We start from the raw sequence: 16476 nt of genomic DNA, 5'->3' as shown, positions 1-16476 counted from the left end.
ATCGACCCATCTCTAACCACGGGAGGGCAAAATCTGACAGGCTTCGCTTAGGGCCGACTCCACCAGCTAATTACGTGGATCAATGAACTGACCCAAGCTGCCTTTGCATGTTCCTTTTCAGTGAGAGAAGCGAGTGTAGTTCAGAGACTGACAATAGAGGTACAACAACATTCAGAACAAAAATATATATTTATACACTGTCCTGCCAATGAGACGTGGTCCCTGTGAGGGAGTAACAAGAGAAGGATGGGAAATAGTGAACAGGGTTTTTGCTTTTCATTTTTTTTCTCTCTAAACACAAACAGCAAGCAGCTCTTCGCTGCTTTGCTGCGAAAGTCTGCAGCAAAAGAAGACATTACTACAGCCAACAGTATTCCTCAAAATGTCTTATCGGCATTAAATTTCAGCCACTATAACCCTACATTTCCTCACAGCAATATATCTGTGAGAGCAACTTGGTCATAGTGATCGGTGTCATGCTGAACATTTAGTGATGGGATAAGAGGATCAAGTGTAGAGAGGGTGTGCTGTAGGTTTGGCAGGACAGTCTGATCTATATATGTGTGTTCATCTACATTAATTTATTTACTATTTACAAAGTCAATACTACATACAGTACATCCACAAATCTCCATGATTCAGTTGGTAGCCCCACAGACACTGAGTGAGATGGACACAGAGGTGAAGGGACTGGACATCCAGGGCCATTGTTTTCTTAAAAGAGGAGGCAACAGAAAATGGTTTGCAATGACTGGCTTGATGTGAACTTGATCTGGTATACAAGGACATGTTATAAAACTATAGACTATGACAGATGCCAATAATGGACTTTTTTATGTCTTCTAGCTGAAAAGAGTTTGAAATGTTTACATCTATTCAATACTGTGCTTCAGCAGACCACATATAAGTAGAATAACGACTGAACAAAGACACTGCTCAGTTGCATCTTTGTATTATTTGTTATTCCTATTACCTGTCAAATTGTGTAGTTTCTATATTTCACCAAACTCTCACTGTAATTTAGACAAAACTAACCAAACTTCTGAATTTTTATCACGTTGATGACAAAAATATGACTTGCCGTAATTCAAGGGGCCCCAGAAGAAATAATGTCATTGCGGTTGCTGCTGGAAATATATCAATATAATGTTTAGTAGAGTTTTTATTTAGCAATTGCCAATGAAAAGCACTTCAGTGGCATTAATATCTATTAGCTTAAGAAGTGTTCATATACTTTTGTACTAATATAAAATTTTTACATACATTTTCTCAAAAATAAAAATAAATAAGTTTGATTTCATTTGTGGAAGATTTAACTAGCTCAATAGTGCAAAATGTCTGCTTTAACAAACTTAAATGTCTTGTCATTCTGATGGCAGTTTTCTTTTTAATCGTAAGTGTCGTCATTACGGTAGTGGCTTTTCGACATCATCTGTTGCTTGCTCTTTAAGCTTAAATTATGTGGAGGATGTGAAGTAAGCAGAAGATGTTAAAACAAAGTAAAAGAGGAAGACAAAGGAGGCCATACAGACATCAACAAGAAGAGAAAGATAGTGCCTGCTGTTATCACTCCTCTTGCTTCATTTGTTCCTCACTTCTTTACCCAACTAGCAGCAGCTCTCTGCAAAGACACACACTACTGAATACCACTCACTCATGCATATACTGAAACACCACACCAATACAAATAACAGGCTTCAGATACCAGCAGGAGAAAGAAAAACACCTCATCCAAAGACGGACACAATAAAACCGGCATTTTAATAAACAATTAATCGACAACTTAACCGCTCTTGACCTTCAGCTCGGGCTCTGCTTTACTACAACTGTTCTCACGGTGGGAACGAACCGAAAGAGAGTTTTGCAATGAGGAAGGAGAAACCAATGTGTCATGGTAGTTATTGCTATTGCTGGATAAGACCATTTATCCACTGGAGATGACACAATGGGAAGAGATTAATGCAGAATGACAGAGCACGTCACTGTCAGACAAATAAAAAGACAGTCCTACACTCATTTATGGCTGTTCTACTGTAGGTTTTCCATTGCTGAGTGATACATTTCACATGTGTCCTTGAAGGCTAGCTCTCTCTCTCTGTACTTGTGTATATACATTAATGTATATTTGTTTTCAGTTGCTGCACTTTCAAGCAGCCTTAACAGCCTGATGATACCGAAGAGCCCGTGAAAGAAAAATTAAAAATATGGCTGGAGTCCTTGATGACCTAACAATGCCACAGAAACACACAAACAGAAGCACCGCGCACGCAAACTCACAAAGCAGCGGAAAAGCCATTGAACGCCTCAACATATTAAGGGAAATATTGGGAGAAAACAAGTCCCATATCGTCGGTTAGGGGTATAGCAAAGACAACGTAACACTCTGAGCACAATCCCGACCTTGCAGCTGTGGTTTGTAGACTTGCAAATCGATCTAAACGACAAAAGGAAACACTGCATAAAGCATGACACAAGTGGAGAAAACTATGACAAATCAAAAAAAAAAAAAAAGAAAGAAAACAACGCAACACTGAGCAGATACAGCTTGGTCTGGAAAAAATAAACATCCACAGACAAACTTACAGAATCATTTTAAAAACCCTGTTTATATATATATATTTATATATATACTTCAATACAATTATTCAGCTTCTGTTTACTGTATATATACACCATTGGGATATCTTAAATAGAAATAAATCCTAAATTCCAGAGACAAGTGACACTATTCTCTGTAGTTTAGAGCGATTTATAGAGAGAGGAAGATAGGAGGTACTGACAAGATCTAAAATGTTGCTACTGGAGGCCTCAGAGCAGTTAAGAAGATGGAGGACACTAGATGGCTGAAATAAATAAAGATGGGACTCAAGGAGGGAAGGACGGGGTGGAGGAGATCAACTGAAGACTGGGAGTTTACTGGGTCCAGGTCCCTGAAAACCAGATTGTACTGCGGGAGGTGGGCTTTGGACCAGCCGGTCAGATGTTGTGTCAGTTTAGACAAAAGGAGGATGTGAATCCGCTGGTGTCTGGGTACTCTGGTCTGAAAGATAAGAAAGAGAGAGAGACGGAGATAGGTGACAGGTGCACTTCAGCTGCTTGAAATTTTGGATTTTTTTTCCTAAATCATGTGTATGTACTGACATGCTGCTGTGTTACTGCTCTTTTCCCCTACCTGTCCAAGACCAAACAACAGACAGGGATATGTATAATAGCTGCAACCACAGTGAAGGACTTAGAGGCTAAGAAGTATATTTCTAAAGAGTTGAAGTAATTCAAAATGGAGCTTAAAGGAGCTTTGGAACTGTCAATGAAAGGTTTCTACTAAGTGCTAGCAAGCTGCTAACAACTTCACAATGTGATCATGTGCTGATGTTCTGTTTTAAATTTAAATGTAGGTATTGAATAACTGTCACCAAAACGTTATATGTAATAACTGCCTCAAATAATCATTAGAATTTGTAGGCTGCAGGCTTTTTTAAAATTATACTTTGATATATCTGTGATTAGCTAAAAGAGCAATACTATCAACAGTGCTAATTTACTTGCCAAACTCTAATTAGATTAGCAGACTCTGAAACACTCTAACAGCTAAATTAATTTACCAAGTAAAATCCAAACCCAACTCTGGGTTCAGCTTCAGAAATTTTCTTCTGTTTTCTACCGCAGAAAATTATTTATTTTGGTGTCCAAACAAAGGAAATGATTTGAGACATTGTACTTGCAAAAAGCAAGTGGAAAAAAAGGGCACAGACACAGATACCAGGGTACAGCACAAAACACTTGACATTCTTCTCACCTGATGAGCAGCAGCATTCACGCTCCGACACAATCTCAGTCCTCTAGAGCCACCATCCCTTTCACTGGGTCCTTCACTCTCATCTGACAAACACACACACAAAACGGCTTAGACAAAAAATACCGTAGCTGACATATCATTGTTATCCAGACTGTGTATATCTTCTGTCTGCTGTGTAACTTGTCTACATAGCGCTTTTCTCATTCACCCATTAAAAACACCCCCGTACACCAATTGCGGAAGTCTCCATGCAAGGGCTCAGTTGCCCGAGGACACTTCAGCTGGCCTTTGAATGGCCAGGGATTGAACTGCCAACCCTGCAGTTTTTGGACAACCCGCTCTACCACTTTAGATACTTTATATGATTTATATTCAACTATCTGTCTGATCAGGTCTTTGACTTACCTCATCTAGCTCCCTACGTGTCTCCTCTTCCATGCGACGAATATCGTCCATGTTTAATTCGATCCACTTGTCGATCCAGCAGAACAGTTGACGGTGGAAATTAGTGAACAAGCGCTTCTCTTGCTGTCACACAACAAAAAGGAGAATAACTTATATGTCATGTTCTATTTTAAAGACGCCAAACGTTTCTTTTTACTTCATCCTGTTTATCCAATAGTGGCTGGTGAAGCACATATGTGCCTAATGAAAGCTACCTGTACTTTTACATTATTACATCAAGATGTCCGGTACAACGTTACAAGTTTTGACTCTTTAGAAAGTTAGGACAAAGATTTCTTTCAGGACAAAAATAACGTCAACCAGTTTGTTGTCAACAGTCCCTCCTCAGTAGACAACCTTGAAACACGGCGTTTTTAATGTCACGATGATCACAATGTGAAACATTCAGTTGCGGCCGTCAACAAACCTTTTGAATGAAGTTCTCCACTTTATTTTGCAGGCCCCACCACTTAAATTTGACGGTGACCAGTTTGTAGGCACACATGTGTGGGCAGTCTTTCTTATTAGGAAGCTCCTTCTGCAAATACACAATATAGGGACATTTGATTAGTCAATAAACACCACCAGGCTCAATATTGGAAATTTTAAAGCCTTGAGCCCCAATGTAGCTTTAGCTGTATCTGTAAGTTTTGTCCATACTTACAAATAGGTGATACAAAAATACTAAACAATCTACATATAAATATACTTGTTTGCAGGTAAAAAATACATTTTAAAATACAGAGGTTTAAATAATACTAGATTAGTTACTAAATGTTAGTGAGTGGATGTTTTGTAACTCACTCCCAGGCTTCTAAAGCCAATACATTTCAAACAAGTTGATAGAGGACATGATCACTGTGTCCTCAAAAGTAGATCTGGCCCTGCTACTTTATGACAAAATGCTCGCCTCTACTGCCCAGCAAACACCAACTAAACCTCATAGTTGCTAAGCAACAAGTATCTATGCAGGGATGTTTTTATTTTGCTCATGAGTAATTAACGATGAAGTGGCTGGAGGTCTTTGTTAATTATGTGTTTTAATGTGGCTTCAAAACTCAACTAGTTAAGAAATCAACAACAGAAACGCTTTACCTTCCAGTCTGGCCCTAGAGGTCCTCGTCCTGTCTTCGCTGACTTGAACCTGCAAGGATCCTCCTCTGGCTTGTAGTCCTGAATTGATGCAAAAGAAATGAACAACACAGATGAGGTGAAGTGCGAGAGAGAGCGCTACTGCAGTCATCTCAATGTGAATTTTAAGCTAACATTGTCACCTTAGGCTCCACTTGGCTTCTGTCTGCAATATCAATATAGACTACATCCACCTTCTTCCAGGTTTCTGCATCCAGACCGTGTACCTGTGAGAAAACCACAGAGCTCAAGTCTCCGCACACAGCCGACATCCAAAATTTAAGAGATGCTCAGTTTTTCCTCTTCACAGTTTTGTATGTCACCAGTTTCATATATATATATATATATATATATATATATATATATATATATATATATGAGCAATGTTGCAGTAATTAAGAGAGCCTATTACATGTACATTGTCTTCATATTGTCATTAAGCTAACTTAACTAAACTCAAACTGAAGTAGTGCACTGTTTAAAACAATCCAGTATTACAGAAGGTGGTGTTGTAAATGGACTAAGGTCAAATATGTGTGTAAATTTTCAATATGCTGCAGGGAAAGAATTAATTAATAAAAGAAAAGTGAAAAACTAAATTCTTAAAGGTACTCATAGAGACATGCATACAGCTCCACAGCTCATTATCATCTTCTCTAATTACATTTTCAAGGTGTCCCAAGTCAGGTTTGTGCCATGTCTCAATCTTGATCAGGAAGTTATCTTTCATATACTCGTTCTGCAGAAAAGAAAAAAGAGAAGTAATCTTGAGTCTTGAAAATACAAGTGAACAACCCTATGAGTATAATTGATACAGGTCAGTTTCCTGCTCTCACATACACACACACAAACGCACACACACTACGCAAACGAGAGTAATGGTGTCTGACTGTCCCTGCTGCTGTGTCACTGAAATAGATCGAATTTCTTTCTCAACTTCCCAGTTAATTTTCTCCCTCTACTGGCATCAAAGGTCGGTGTGTTCTTTCCGTCAACACACAGTGTATCTTTTAAGCACACAAAAAAAATAGAAATACTTACAGTGATTACTGCAGAGCCAGATGGAAGAAAGTGCAGGAGCAAACAGAAAGAGAAACATACAATGAATTGAGGAACATTTGAGAAATGTAGCGGTGTTGGACAATGTAAAAGAGGAATTGTTAAACAGTATTTGTCAGTTAATACTACATTCACGTTGTGTCCCTGACTGTCCTGTATGTTTGAACGGCAGAAGGCTGGCAGTGTGGGTGTGATCTCAGCCTGAAAGGCTCAAATGATTGCATGGCTCTTGTAGCTGGACATGTTGTAAATTATTCAACTACTCCTTCAAGGTGACAGGCACCCAGAAACACTTGGAGAAAAAGAGAGGAGAGAGGAGAGATTGCACCAGAGATCAGCATCATTGATCTGAAGTAATCTGAGTCAATTGTATCCATACTTGTCTTGGTATAATATTAAGACAATGATGTTTAGCGTAATTGTTTCATGTAGTTGCTCCATTAAAACCCTCAGGTACAGTCAGGTATGGCTCGGCTTTTAACTTGAGCAGGTATCATAAACCTGGGGTTCAGATATATCGGTTGGTTTGTGACACCAAGTCTGTATTTACTCTTTGAGTCTAATAGTGTCCAATTACCTTTGCATAGAGCTTTTGTGTTAGTGTAAGGTATCTTTGTGTGTATGTGTTTTCTACCTGTGCGACAGTACGGGTATGCGTTCCAGGCTTTCTCGTGGATGTTGAGAGCGGAAGATGGAGCCAACATTCTGACGAATGACGGCACTTTACTGCAGGACAAAGGAGAGACGTGTGAACACAATATGTTGATTGTATCGAGCTTTCAAGCAATCATAGGAGACTATGGGTACAGTGCCTAGTTAGGATAATAAAATAAAATTCTGAGTGCATGGTCAGTTCAGTACATTTCTCTCTCATTTGGACCTAAATATAAATTGAAATATGAATATAAAGCTGGAGCAGAAGGTGACAGACTTAAGATCTGAAGTGTGAAACAGCTGACATGCTAAACTAAGATGGTGAAAATTATTCCTGCTTAATGTCACCATGTTAACTGTGAATATGTTAGCATGCTAATGTTAACCTTCAGCTCGGCATCACTACGTGCAGCCCCACTGAGATGCAAGCATGACTTGGTTTTATTTACACTTTGGACAGAGTCAGTCCCGTTTTTATGCAAAGCTAAGCTGAATTGTCTGCTGATGGTTGTTAAATGTGCTGCTGCTGTGCACACAGGTTGTTTTACATTTTCAGTTCACTAGACTGTATTTTTAAAGGGTTTCCATATTAGACAAAAATAGCAGGCATATATATATATACATGCATCTATAGGAAACATGAGATGTGACCTTGCAGGAGAAAAGCATGACGTCGTCCTGATTGATCTTTTTATGAGCTTTTTCTGCATCTTCTATAATTTAAAATCTGTCATGCGTCTGCTTACCTCTGCAAATGGTAGATTTTGTGTGTGTACTGTCCCTTCTCTCCATCTTTCTCATAGGGTTCATTTTTTAGCACCTCCACTCCTTCTCCTCCACCCGTCTCATTCTTACTGGCCTCAGCCACAGAGTACAGCTGGCCCACCTGGTACTGAAAGGCAAAGACAAAGAATATTTTGAACTGAAGTAGAAAGTGAGATAAAAGGAAGGATTTAGGACCGTTTTTCCACAAATCTTCCTGGTTTAATATATAATACACATCCTTCTCCATTTGTCCCACATTCAATCATTTGTCCCTGACTGTCACGTTGCAATCAGCTGGTTTTCTCTTCCGCAAAGTGTACACTTCCTCTTTCTCACATCCCTTTCTTCATCTTATCCCCCATCTTCCTGATCCTGAGTGTGCATGTGATTGTTTGAACCACAGGACAATGGCTGCTTTCATTTCTTAATCACCTTTAATCCACCATATAACCTCTACACAAAGCTGGACCAGAGCGCAGACACACTTGCAACATCGCAAAGATGGAACAAGTTGATTTAGTCTGAACACTTGTATTATTTTTACAGGAGAAAGATTACAGTTATTCTTTGTAATCCATTGTTTGTCTCTGTAAATGAAATCAGACTTATAAGTCTTATAAGGAATTTATTGATTGCATGTTTACAGAAAAAGGAATAGTGTCTCTTGTGGTTTAACTCGTACACTACATATAGGAAATAGAGAGAGTTGAAATACGTTGAAATGTTTTCTGTCAAACTAAAATAATAACCAAAAAATTAAGAGAGCTTAAGTCAGTGGTGGATTTCTTCTGCTTTGTTGTAAATGCTGCCTAGTTAGATTTGAACCAGTCAGGTTTAACAGTTTATCACATTTTAAGATGTGACTTATTCTCTGAAACTTAACTGACCAGTGTTAGGCCTTGGTCTAACAGATTTCATCGCCATAACCATGAAATTAATGGGGATAGGGAACTGACCAAGTTTAACCATCCAGTGAGACTGCTAGTTAATCTTGCATACTACTTGCATAACCACAGCTGTGTTATTTAGTCAAAGCAACAAATTGTTAATTCGGCATTCACTGTTTTAGCTACTCTGTGATCTGGATGTGTAGAAGGCAACTATAAAAGCACCCAAGAACAGAGAAGTTCATTCGCCAACTGGTCCTTTTAACTACGACCTTTAGGGAGACTTTAAAGGTTATCCTGCCACAGCAACAGCAGTGAGATTGCGTATTGCGTCATACTGGTTCAAATGACCTCCATGTATTGTGTATATTCACATGGTTTCTATGATGGTCAATTACTAGACACACATAATGAGCAACAAAGAGGCATTCAAAATAAAGAGTTTTCCTTTGGATCAGCTATGTATTCTGTAACTATCATCTAAATAGATGGGATAAAGGAACAGCAAAGCATCCTGCGCATCAGTGTTTAAAAAACATAAATCTGCCGTTGCCTCATCTATGTCCAGTTATGCCAGCGCTTTCTACTTTCATTCAGATAAATCACTGACAAAGCTTTCACTTATAAGTTGGCGTCTGGCAAGAAGACAGGAAATTCAATTTTAGTTAAATTCTTCAGGGAGTTTCACCGCGAGCCTCCGGCAGCTGGAACACTCAATGAACACAACTCCTCCAGAAAACATGACCTTTGTTCAAAGAGACTGATCCGTTGTGAGGCAATCTAAATCAATTTAAATGGGTTAACAGATTGAATTGAAGTGTTTTTATCGTCGCAAACCTCCATATCTATTGTTTAGCCGCAAATAAGGGAAGACTGCAGCTGCTGCTGCTGTCAGTGCGCAGGGAGACAGAGAGTGGGATAGGATTCAAGGCCAGAAAAGGGGCAAAGGGGTTCTGTTGATCGCATTTGAGTCAACAATTCCCTTTTAGTACCTTTCCTGTGTCTAATCATAACATACAGTAGCTGATAGGGAAGCAATTTCCAAACCTGCTGCTTGAGAGGAAACCTGGCTCATTATGCAGAGATATGATTGAGATAAAGGCTACAAACGCATGCTGTAGAAAGAAGCAACACGTGTAGATCTTAATCTAAAGGAAAGGCCACTGGAAGATACTGCTCCATCCAATGTGGTTTTCAATTTGACTAATGCATAAATGTCTCCATCAGTTACATTCATATAATAATCTATAAATACGTGCCACGTGATTTACTGTGTATGCAGGCCTAAACAGAAGAGTAAAGTGCGATGTAAATGATGATAAGACAGCATAGTTTATGCAGCGGTGTATCTGAATGGAATCCTGCTCCCGTTCCCTGTAGAACCTCAGCTGCATTTGTTTCTTCTTCTAGAATAAATATGTGATATTTTACCTGACATAAAGGTCCAAAGGCCGTGCAAAAATGAGCAGCTTCAATTGTGCTTCGCTTCTTTTTCAGAATAAAGTGAGCCAAGAAAATCTGACAACAAAAGCAGAGCCTCGAGACATTTCAGCCGACACACACACTCGCACGCAGGGAAATGTACTGAGATGAAACTTACCTCTTCCACAGAGATTGGAAGAATCACTCGACTGGAAGAGAAGGAAGAGTAGGAGAAGTTACTCAATGAGTCCAGTAAAAGAAAATTGTCACTCGCAGCTTGTTGTGTATTAGCTTAAGTTGAGATTAATATTGTGAATTGTATATTGAAACAACAAGCAGACAAAAAAATCCATTCAATCCGAATCTGATAGACAAAATGCGAGGGTTTGGATAACTTAAATTGTGAATAATCCTGTAATGTGAAATTTTCCCATCACCGTTAAAATGTTCAGGTTTCTCTGATACTGTATGACATCTGTTTCGGCTGAGGTTTTGGCCAGACTAAAGTACAGGTGACAACACACCCAGGACACATTTGAGATCCGATCTCTCACACCAAATTTGGAGGTAGTCTGGGCCACTTGTGACCACATTCTTTCAGACAACACACAATGTGTTGTGGGTCACACTGAGAACCACCTACTCAGCTGGTGTGCTCTCGCGTAAGAAGAATTTGGCCTCATTCATCGAGAAGGAGAAAAAAAAAGCACACACAATCATTATTTGACTTTACAGCATGTTCCAAAATTTCCATCATGTCCCCAAGTCGCCAGCCACATCACGATGCACACACAACAAACAGCACGTTTTATGGTTTTGATACAGTGATGGGTGGTGGCTCACTGGAGACAACAGCTGCCCCAAGTGATGTCTGTGTTTATTTGCATATGGGTGCAGACACATGTATTTTCAGCCGGTTATCTGATCGCTCAAGATGCATTCAAATAATCAGGTGACGGCATGTGGCGTATGATCAGTTTTCTTATCAAGACTCATGACGGATGTCTGAGATGTACATTTTTTAATTTGGTTTCTTTTAAATGTTTTTGTTTATCATTAACAGTGGCATGGTGGTTAGCACTGATGCCTCACAGTGAGAAGATTCTGGGTTCAAATCCAGGCAGACTGGGGCCTTTCTGTGTGGAGTTTGCATGTTCTCCCTGTATCTCGGGTTCTCCTCAGATACTCCGGTTAGATTCATTGGTGATTCTAAATTGGCCGTAGGTGTGCATGTGAATGTGTCTCTCTGTGTTAGCCCTGCGATAGACTGGCGACCTGTCCAGTGCGTACCCCGCCTCTTGCCCAAAGACAGCTGGAATAGGCTCCAGACCCCCCGCAACCCTTCACAGGAACAAGCGGTTAGAGAAGATGAATGAATGAATATTTATCATTATGCTAATCACGATTGCTTAATTAAAATGAATGTTTGTGTAGGTCAGGCGTGGCAGATTCTCTCGCAAAAAGACATCTTCTAAGCTCATTCATATACAAACATCATTTGATGGTTCATCTGTTCCTGTCGTTTTGCCTGTTGCCATATTTTGTTTGTCTCTTTCTGTATCACCCACTATGTTTGCAAAAGTGTACTGGGAAATTCAGCTGAATAACCCATACATTTCACAGCACCAAGAAAATGATAACATCCCTGTCCAGCAAATTTACTCTGGTCTCATTCTGAGCCCAGAGTAAATTTGTTCCTGTGAACACTTGTGACTCGGTGGCAGCTGGCCAAATGAAATGAAAGATAATGGTCAGATATACAACTAGGAGTACATATAGCAAGTTGCACCACACAAGCGATGTAAAGTATGTAAATTTATAGATATGCACAAAACATACAGCACTGACACGTGCAGAAAAAAATCATTCTGGGCACATACAGTATGTGGATGCGCACACACAGCATCCCACATCACAACTGACACACAACTCTTTTCTCTTACCCCTACGCTTCTCTTAGCACATAAACCACGTGTACAGTATGCATGCTTTGTTGATTGTTTTTCTTGTGTGTGTGAGAGATATGCCCAAATTCACATAATCCTGCATCCCACACACCACTCAATGTAATCTGCATCTGAGTCCCGGCCAGACATCGAATGGGAGACCAGATGTTGCGAGGAAGATGTAAACAGACCGTAATGTCAAATGACGACGTTAAAAGAGGATTTAATCTATAGTTTAGCTCAATAATTGTGTCGTCCACATAAATAATAGATATTGCACTTCTGGTACAGCATTCAGTAAAGCTTAATATAGGTAAATATAAAAATCTAAGCACCGATTTAAACATTAGAATAAGTAAAACAAGGCCTGAAGTCACCATAATACCTATTCTCTCTTTCTCATGCACATACAAACACGCGCACGCTATCTGTGAGTCTCCTTGGTCTAAAGGTCTTGGCAGGAAGATCAGGTGTCTCTTTGTTGCCTCAGAAAACAAACACCCCTCTTCTCTCCTGCCTTGCTCGTCTCTTTCTGTCCTCTCCACTTCTATTCTCTCATTTTTAACTCCACCTTCCACCTTCACAGCCTCTCTTCCACTCATTCGACACGTTTTACACCCCAAAGAGGCTCCTGTATTGTTGTACACCTGCCAAAGCTCATGGAAGTGGTGAAAAAAGTGGACCACGAGTGATGTAGGTCAGTGGTTCAGGTGAGCGGTACGGAGTCCAAAACAGGGGAAAAAAAAACTTGTCTGTACTACAGTAGGATGAGGATCAATTCGTTGCCTCTTGACCCCCATGATGTTATCTGTGTGTGTGTGTGCAAGCCCATGTGTTGACAGTGTGTAAGTGCATTCAGCATTTAATCGTGACCGATTTAATTAATTTCCAGACAGACTGCTGAGGCCCAGACTCTCCCTAATCACTACAGATCTTTAGCCATGCCATCACTCTGGTTCTGAGCTTTTTTTTTTTTTGTCCGAGGCCATTTAATGATTAAACACATGTGGTGGGAAATCAAGATCACAATAAACTGTTGATAAATTAGTTGCCATATTAACCAGGCTCTGATCATTTGAGCAGTTTTAGGCCAGAGCGGCTTTAGTTCCACCAATTTGTGCCACATTTTACAGTAGTTTAGCTCTGACCTTGGCTCGGAGTCTGAATGAAATATGTATGGTTTAGAAAATTATGAAAAAGACAAGATATATTTGGAAATGTGTCATTTAAAGATAGCGCCAAACTACTAGCCTTTAGCACTAAAGATGTGAAAACAACCAGGGAGATGACTCTTTTTTTAGAGGTGGGTCATCAGCCTCTTCGGGCCAAACGAGTCTGAGTCGCTCACACTAGTTAAAAGTACGAAAATGAACGATGTGGCCATTTGAAGTGAGGATTGTGAAATCTGAATTTTCCCTTTGAAAGCCACTATCAAAACAGTTTATCTGCAATTGACAGGCCTTGCCCTTATTCTAACCAGCAGCTGATACTGGGTAGGCCTCAGTCAGTTTACCTCACAGCACACAGAGGCCTTCAACAAGGTGTTAAAAAATAATTCATCTTTTTACGCACGACCCCACTTGATGCCTTTTCATCTCCTCCCTCCAGCAGTCAAATTCGCAGAAACATCTGACTCGTGCGACAAAACTCTCTCCATTTGCCCCTCTCTTTTTAGCCAAATCTTCGCGCCCACCTCGTCTACCTGACCACTCCATCTTCTAATTGAGCATCTCTCCACCTCTGTGTCCATTCCTCTGGAGGCAAATGCTGGAATGCTCCATCGGTCGTTTCACCTTCACCGCGCATCAATAACATGGCCACAGTGGCTTACAGGGATGGACGCTGGCACGGCACGGCACTGCACGGCTTACGCCAGCCATTTCTCCCTCAGTAACACTCGAGCATCCGTCATTTTACAGCAAAGGGGAATTACAGTATTCAGCTCAGCAAACGCCTCCCGATTTCACTTGGAGGCTTGTGATGCAGGATGTGAAGGGCACAGCCATGCGCCGGCTGCTAATGCAGCTGCAGCCATATATTATCTAGCTTTATTCAGAGAATACTTCAGGGCGATAAGAGTGTCGCATGCACGGAAAAAGATCACGGACATGGAGTCAAGTGCGGGTTGTCGACATCGCCTTGGCCGCACTCTTGTAGCCTAATTCCCCTCTCGGGCGACTGGCCACAATGTCAACGCTGCGAAACCAGACGGATAAACGCGCACACGTCCCCCCCTGTCTCTCCCACACACTCACACATGCACACACAGAGCTACTTACAATTCCTTTATGAGCATTTTTTTTTTTTTTTTTTTTTTTTTTGTGGCGGTGCAGTATATCCCAGAGGGGAGCAGCAGCTCAATACAGGTCCAGAAACGGGGTCGATTCCTCCCTCTGTCAGTCGCTTCTTTCTCCGGTTGGTTCTCTCCCACCTCTCCCCTTCTATGTCATCCTACCTCCACAGTCCCTTATTTTCTTCAGATTCACTTCCTGATCGGGGCCGCGGCGCGGCGTTGCTGTTGCGCGCAGAGCACCGAGCGAGGCCTGTGCAGAGAGGACAACACACAGAAAGCGATGGTTCACCAGGGGAGTGGTCTGTGGTTGATGTGGCGGGTGAAGCCCAGACGTAATGAATAAAAATGGGCAAGCTGAGCTATAATTTAAATGGCTGAACAAATGGGCCTTAATATAGAACTATAAACAGCAGCACATTGAAAATCCATTTATTTTAAAGTGCACAAATATTGCACATTAACACGCAAAACAACAACAAAACGACATGAAATAAAGTTCAAGTTTGTTTTTTAATAAAGAGCAAATGTAACGAAAATGAATTACGCACGAAGCGAGAGATCAAGTACCACTGAATAATGAAAGATTGAAAGGACAGCTGTAAATAGGCCTGGATTTAGGACGAAAATAACTCTCGTGCTGGTGCGCAGACCAGTTGAGCATCCCTGAACCGTTTTTCTAGAGAGTGTGCACCACTCTGCGTCATCGTGACAGCGGTGACGTCGAAGCGTGGTTATTCACCATCAGAGTGTGACACGGGGACCACCGCTGGCACAGACGCGCACGGTGCGTCAGCTCTCTTAAGCCCTTTGAACAAAATTCCCTGTAGCCTATCTGACGTGATTATCTGCCTGCCTCCGCTCCCATCCGCTAGATAGTACCTGTCGTCGATGACTTAAAAATACATTTCTCATTCATGCACATTCTCCAAAGTATGCTTTGGTCTGTTGGATGGTGTTGGTGCTTGATGCAGTGATAATGCATCGCAGGTCCCTCATCCAGCCGCACGTCTCTGAGATCTAGGGATGTGAGCGCGTATGTGTGAGTCTAAAATTATGTAACAGCGAACTGCTGCTGTATTTATAGCGCATCTGTGTCCGTCTGCCAACATCCGCTTATTGTTTATCTGTCCCCTCCTGTAGGATCATCTATCTATCTATCTATTGCATTTATGGTTCCATCTAATAATAGCAGATTTGACATTTAACTACATAAACATAAAAAGTTATCTTAATTCTTAAAACAATAAAGTTGGTGGACTATAATAATGAGAAATTGTATGGTTTGGTCTGCTTGTTTTGATTAAATCTAGCCTATTTTTATAACCTTTTGCCCTTTTACTTATCCCTGATTTGTGTCATAGTTTTGACGATCAAAATGCACTTAAAAATCATAATTTAGAAGCGCATGGCCAAGCTGCTCAGCGGAACATGATCTTGCTTCACAGTGAGCAAATGAGTCAATGGACTCATGTTGCTTCTGCGAACCACAGGGATCAGTCAGCCACCAAACAGTTGCTTCAGCAGCAGCAGCAGCAGTAGCACTGGGGCAGCCGCGCTCCAGCAGCCACTGCTCCTGATGCGACTGACGGCCCTCTCTCACGTCTGGTCTCAGGTTGATGAGAGAGACTGAGGTGTCAAGTGATAACCATCTGCTGGAGGGTAGTATCAGGTGGCAGAGCAGAGGGCTGGTAGACCTGGGTAAACTGAACATGTAGTGAGAGTGTCCCCGGAACATCTGGTGGAAAAACTGTTCACAATTACTCCTAATCTCACCTCCAGACAAGGTAGTTTGGGATGTGGAGTCAGTGACACTCTTATGTAACACTGTTGTTAAAACTAATCAGCGTTTGGACCATGTATTTACAGTTCTATTTCTATATTTCTGTCCTTTGGGATTTAATTGTTTGGGAAATGAGTGTCTAATCTTTGTTGGTGAGTTTCATATCATGTTGTTTAAGTATATAAAAAAAGCAGAATAGGATTCAGTTATAATGAAGACTGAAAATGTATTATGGCTTCTTCATCCAGTGTGTGACCTGCAGAGACACACTAGCAGTACTGACCTCTACTGGTAGGGTG

The 16476-nt window shown here is 40.9% G+C and overlaps 1 protein-coding gene across 1 annotated transcript; it reads right to left on the bottom strand.

The window, feature by feature from the left end:
• Positions 1-2867: 2867 nt before the first annotated feature.
• Positions 2868-15073, bottom strand: pitpnab (phosphatidylinositol transfer protein, alpha b). Its single transcript, XM_084565163.1, has 12 exons — positions 14384-15073; positions 10337-10367; positions 7831-7976; positions 7065-7156; positions 6413-6420; positions 6036-6110; positions 5515-5598; positions 5336-5413; positions 4668-4778; positions 4202-4324; positions 3797-3879; positions 2868-3040 (listed from the first exon to the last, which is right to left on the bottom strand). Exons 1-11 carry the CDS (start codon positions 14398-14400, stop codon positions 3832-3834), a joined length of 813 nt encoding a protein of 270 aa, XP_084421289.1. The 5' UTR covers positions 14401-15073; the 3' UTR covers positions 2868-3040; positions 3797-3831.
• Positions 15074-16476: the final 1403 nt, after the last annotated feature.

Source organism: Chelon labrosus (assembly GCF_963514085.1).
Source record: "Chelon labrosus genome assembly, chromosome: 17".
NCBI classification, from domain to species: domain Eukaryota; kingdom Metazoa; phylum Chordata; class Actinopteri; order Mugiliformes; family Mugilidae; genus Chelon; species Chelon labrosus.
The sequence above is the reverse complement of the archived record's forward strand: the minus strand, read 5'-3'. Positions and strand labels throughout refer to the sequence as shown.